Source organism: Mandrillus leucophaeus, unplaced genomic scaffold, assembly GCF_000951045.1.
Source record: "Mandrillus leucophaeus isolate KB7577 unplaced genomic scaffold, Mleu.le_1.0 Scaffold768, whole genome shotgun sequence".
Classification (NCBI taxonomy): Eukaryota; Metazoa; Chordata; class Mammalia; order Primates; family Cercopithecidae; genus Mandrillus; species Mandrillus leucophaeus.
In genome coordinates, this window is record NW_012108341.1 from 1,104,275 (window position 1) to 1,110,371 (window position 6,097).

At 33.1% G+C, this 6,097-nt stretch overlaps 1 protein-coding gene across 1 annotated transcript in view; it reads right to left on the bottom strand.

The window, feature by feature from the left end:
• The window catches only part of GAS2L3 (growth arrest-specific 2 like 3), a 31,739-nt gene extending 28,501 nt beyond the window's left edge, over window positions 1–3,238 (bottom strand). The window contains exons 1-2 of the mRNA XM_011966644.1: window positions 2,884–3,238; window positions 1,940–1,987 (exon numbers count right to left, since the gene is read on the bottom strand). Coding sequence (XP_011822034.1) covers window positions 1,940–1,957 — 18 coding nt within the window. The 5' untranslated portion in view covers window positions 1,958–1,987; window positions 2,884–3,238. The remainder of the gene's footprint in view (window positions 1–1,939; window positions 1,988–2,883) is intronic.
• Window positions 3,239–6,097: the final 2,859 nt, after the last annotated feature.

Consider the following 6,097-nt stretch of genomic DNA (forward strand, 5'->3'; position numbering starts at 1 on the left):
CTTTGTCAGATTTTCAAATGGGACTATGACCCCAGAAAGGTCATATACTATTGTCCATTGGCTTTTATACTATATGCTTTTATACTATATGTTTATATTTATACTATATGTTTATTTATTAATGTTTATTAATCAGAATGAAGGACACAGATGAATGGCAAGAAATATCTTAAACTATCAAATTAGTAAGACGTCAATTAATAACAACTATTCACTGGATGTCTCCTCTCTGTAAGACAGTTAATAACCAAGTAACTGTCTAACATAATTGGCAGAGAAAGAGGTGGAAATCCTGGGAAGTCCTTACATTCAGCAGCAAAAACCTCCATGAGACATGTGAAGGGAGGATAGTCTTGGGAAAAAAAAAATCAATAAAGACAGATCTTGGAATCTGGATCAGAGAAGATTTTATGGAACCATTACACAAACTATGAAAGAATCTGCCATGTTAACAAAATATAAAAGTCCATTAGTGCAGAAATAAGGAAAAACATGGGCAATGTGGCAGCAATAAAAATACTCTATAAGGAATCAAGAAAATAAATGATAAGAAACTAATGACATTCCTGAGACTTGGATAAAAAGGGGATGAACAGAAGTAATCAGCTCACAAATGATTTTGAGTAATAACAGAGTTCCGAGCAAATGCCAGTGGATGTGAGAGGACCCAAAGGGGAAGAGTAAGACCTTTTGAGAGACAGTCATGGACTCCCCAGTCCCAAAAGGAAAAGTATGATGGAACTCTATTAGTAGAGTAGGAGATTTTAGCTGCAGAATATAGGAAGGTGGACAACAGGGTCACATGCAGGGCTGTTCTTCACCATTTGATAAATTCTCTTCTCTAGGCTGTCATCCACTGTTATGTTGACAAGAGAAAGGAAAGGAGAGAAGAGAAGAAAGAGGAGGAGGAGGAAAGACTAACTGACTTTTATGACACAGGTACTATCTCCAGGTTTATATCTGGAAAACTGTATCATACCAAGGATACAACCAAACTTCTGACGTGCTTACAGGCAATATATATTCTAACAGTCCCTTTGCACATGTTATCTCATTGATTCCTCACATCTACCCTGCAAATTAATCACTGTTATCCTCACCATAGAGGTAAGGAAGCAGAGACTCAGAAGTAAGATAACTTGCCAGAATCTTGGAATCAAGGGGGCAGAACTAGGATCAGAACTGAAATCTAATTGATGCCAAGTTTTACTTCCCAAAGGAAATTTTATTATCAGTTGCTTGCTTTTTTCCAGGCAGACCTTCAATGTGACTTTTATTTTTAAGTTAATATTCAATCATGTTCTATTTACACAAAATAAAGAAAACCTAAAAACTAAGAATAATATAGCAAACACCAACTCTGGAAATCATTCAAATATAAGGCAATTCTGGTTGTCTCATTACACCACCCAGCTTGCACCCCTCCACAGAAAAAACAAAACAAAACAAAAAAACAAAAAAAACCATTCTTTAAAACTTTAATGGCCAGTCATATACAGGCATTTATAGAGCACATGAACAACTATCTGAAATTTAAAAACATATATTTGTTTTCACTGAAAGTTCTTTTAACTGTAAATACATACTAAATTGTAATGAGGGGAAAACCACAAAATATTCCACCTCTTTTCCCACAGTGGTATAAATAACACAGACCTACCAACCCTAAGGTATTTTTACACTTGTTCTTAGCCAAAAGGCCAAGAAGAGATAACCCTAAGGTATTTTTGAATTTTACAAATATTCAGTATAAACAAAAGCTTAGAATTAAGTTTTTGAGAACTAAAAAGTTAAAATATAGTATTTCTGTTATTAAAATGTGATGCTTAAAAAAACTAGCACAGTAAGAACACTTTGTGATAATTTTATGTTTGCTAATTATTATAGTTCAATTATATTAATCTCATAATTTAAATATTTTTCCAAGAAAAAATCTTACTTGAATTGCAGGCTGCATAGTCACCTATGTTGAAATGAAATTTCTTTTCTGAAAAAAGAACAAAACATTAACATACAGTTAACAGTGGCAGTTTTGCTACTCCCCCAAACCCCCAAATTACAAGATTTAGGAATGTGTTTACTCGACTGCAAATACAAAACTTTCTCTTCTAGTTAGAATAGTCTGACTACAAGCGAATTCGTATCACTCCTTGCTTTTTACTTCATAAAGGACTACTCATTTGAAAAAGGAAAACCTGAAACAGACTTTAATATAATATGTATTTTCTGGCATTAGCATCAAAGTAATTCTTGAACCATCTGGACAGTTTTGAAAAAAAAATCAAGAACAAAACTTAGCTCGTATAAAAATCTCCCAGAATTTTATTTTCCCCTGTGAACATAATGTAAATATAAATGTTACAACAACTGATATTGAAATTGTCCTTTATCTGATTGTCATCAAAATCCTAACAGGTCATAAGGACTTTGCATAAATTCACAAACTTGACTATAAGCTTATTCTGCTAATAAACATCAATTTTAACTGTGAACGAAAATGCTCAATGCCTCCCCATAATAATTTTCCAAAGACAAAAAAGAAACAGCAATTTTAGCTCCAAAGTAGTATTCTTGAAATCTACATGGAAAAAAAATACTTTAATTCATTGAATTAGGTAAATACAATTCTTTCCTATATTTTCAAAGGGATAAAAGTGAAGAGTTTAAAAACATTCAACAGTATAGACTATAAAAACCTAGGATTTTTTATTGCTCATAGCAGCATAATAAGCTAGTCTATTTTTATTACAAACCACCTTTAAAATATTTTAAGAAAAAATATACAATAATTACAAAGCTAATGCTATTACTTTCCAAGAAAAAGTTATTTTTTCCTCTAAGTTATATCAGACATACCTCATGCACAGTGTCAACTATACATACCACTTTCCTTTCAGGAACATTCTTCTAGTACCAGAGTTGAACCTGAGCTAAACCATACTGAAAAGCCTAACATTATAATACATTTTCTTTGCAGGAAGGCAAAAGACAACAGAATGTCCTTTTTGATGTCATTTTCCCTTCTCTCCACCACAGCAAAAGGCCAAAGTACAAGTGAGCATTCCTAATGAGCTTGTTATGCTTCCCACGAGCTAATTCAGTGGGGAATACATTTTCCTTTAGCATAAATAATCCTTTGTCCGCAACAAAGATCCACTTCTCGGAAGTAAGAAGCTTCCAAGACCATTTTTTAAAAATGCAGCAAAGAAGCTGCTCCTATTAAAATGGAGTTCCACATAATCAGACAAGAGCTTTAACAGTTGGAGCTGCCAGCCCAAAACAAAAGAAAGCCTAAATTATAAGGCGTGTGCAAATCAAGAACAGTGACACATTCACAAAGAAGCTATCACAAGAATGTTTAGTCGTTGCACTTTTTATGGAAAATTCAACAAAATTAGTTTTATGAAAGAAATAAAGAATTTATGCACAATATTTGGTCACTTGAACTTTAGCAAGAGTCTTCACATACATTTTTAAAATCATTCTTCTTGCATAACAGAAAAAAATACTTTTAAGATGACAAAAATATAACCATCTGGATTAACTTTAAAAAAGAAATTAATAAAATAGTATGCAGACAAGTTATTATGTATCTTCATACATGAACATGTGCTTTTCATTGATGAGATTTTATCAGTCAATCATCAATTAAGTAATGAGTACTCACTATGTAACAGATACTAAAAACCAGTCTTTGGTATTTTCTAGTCATTCACTATCATCTTTCCAAGATATTTTTGTGTCTCAGGCATTTATTCCCAAGAGTAGCTTCTTAGCCCCAGTCCCCGATCTGTACCACAACCACAATTCTTGCTTCTCCTTCATTTTATTACCTATTTTCCTCTTTTCTATCATTCCCTAAAAATCTGTTTCATATAAATCAATTACACTGAATCAGTAACACTTCATTGTGCATCTTAATTAGCAACATATTGTCCTTATTTTTTGTTTTTGTCTTTCTGCCTTTTTGAAGAAGTCTATTTCAATTCTTTGCCAACTTGAGGAAGCCTTTTCCCTTAGATTTGGCGAGTGTGAAGGAAGACCTCTCATGTAACCAAGTCTAAACTACACTCTAAACCTGTTGGGAATCTTTCACAAGACACTCTTATGCATAGATCATACAAAGTTAGGAATACTATACTTAACTTTTAAAATCCGAGGAAAATGTTGGAAACACAGAATGTGCTCATCCATCTGAAATTTGATCAGAATTTGAGCCTAACCCACTCATCTTTAAATATTTTTTAAAAGTCATGAGGTACTCAAGATTATTTGTATTAAGGCTCTTCATTCTAATTTGACTTCAGATCATAATGGGATTAAAAACACCAACTACTGAACCGATCTTTCATCCCAAAGATATAGGCTCTGAAACTTATATATTTTCAATCCTTTCTCACGGTACACGGTATGATGGGGAGAATTCAAAGTGTCATGGCTCCAATCTGTTACAAATCTGAAGTCAACCAGGAAGAGTAGCAAACAAAAAAAAAACAAAAAAAAAAAGGAAAGTTCCTCAAGAAAAAAAAAAAAAATAAACGCCAATGGGCCAAAAAACCAATCAACAACCAACCAACAAAATAACCCCAAAAAAAAAAAGCTGCAAGGGTAGGATCAAGTTGATATCGCAGTTACCACCGAGGAAGAGAGAGGAAAATGACCCTGGGGAGGAATGCACAAGGGCCTTTCAACTGTACCAGTAAGATTTTATTTCAAGATAAGTGGTAAGAACAAAGATGTTATTATACTAGTCTGTATGCCTTTCTGTATGTCAAAATATTTCATCCTTTTCTAATGCTTCATTTAGAAAAATAGTTGAAGAATACATCCTTTCTGATATACTCAGAAAAAAGTTTCTCAGCTTTAAAATTCTGAGTTAAATGTTTCCTAACTGCCTAATAAACAGAAATACTATATCTATACCAATCATATTTCATGTATTTCTTAATGTGTACTAAAATAACTCACCATAAAGACAGCAATGGGGTAGTAGAAGGTATTGAACACATCTGATTTTAATTCCAGCTCCAGAAAATACTGGCTATATGACTTTGGAGTAGTTAACTTCTCTGAGCCTCAGTGTTCTGATCTGTAAAATGAGATATGACCATTTCCTTCTCATGGCTGCTGTAAAAATTAAATGAGATGATACCTATAAAGTACCAGATACATAGTTAGCATTTAACAAATGAATTACAAATATGGTGATGAGACATAATTGTAGTTCATTTGACATAATTTATCTAATTAAAAAGAGATAAGAAAACAAAGCTAGTAATACTCAGACATCATTAAGCATAATTTGGAAAGCTTCTTTTACTAACACAAAAATAAATATAGTTATAAATGTGAGTAAAAGCTTTAAAATAAACACATCATAATTGACAGGATACTCAGATAAAAATTTGTGATTGACAACTCACTTTGCTAGAATAAATATTTAGGAATTTATTTAACATAGCCCTTCATTCCCTTCAACCTGTCTCCTCAATGTCCTCTCTATCAGTTATACTTATTTCTGGGGCTATTTAACTGTTTGCACTATAATCTTTTTTCATGTGGTATACACTCATTTATTTATTCACCTCCTTTACTGAACTAGACATCACAAGCAAGAGACACAGTGATGAACGTAAAAGACGTGTTACTGTCCTTGTGGAGCTAATACACCAGTTGAGAAGACTGAAAATAGCAAATACCTAAATGAATACATAATTTTTTTACTTTTATTTTTTATTTTTCTACAAGTTATTGGGGTACAGGTGGTATTTGGTCACATGAGTAAGTTCTTTAGTGGTGATTTGTGAGATTTTGGTGCATCCATTACCCGAGCAGTATACACTGCACCATATATATTTGTAGTCTTCTATCCCTCGCCCCCCTCCCACTCTTCCCCCCAAGACCCCAAAGTCCATCGCATCATTCTTATGCATTTGTGTCCTCATAGCATAGCTCCCACATATCAGTGAGAACACACAATGTCTGATTTTCCATTCGTGAGTTACTTCACTTAGAATAATAGTCTTCAATCTCATTCAGGTCACTGCAAATGCTGTTAATTCATTCCTTTTTATGTCTGCATAGTATTCTGTGATAG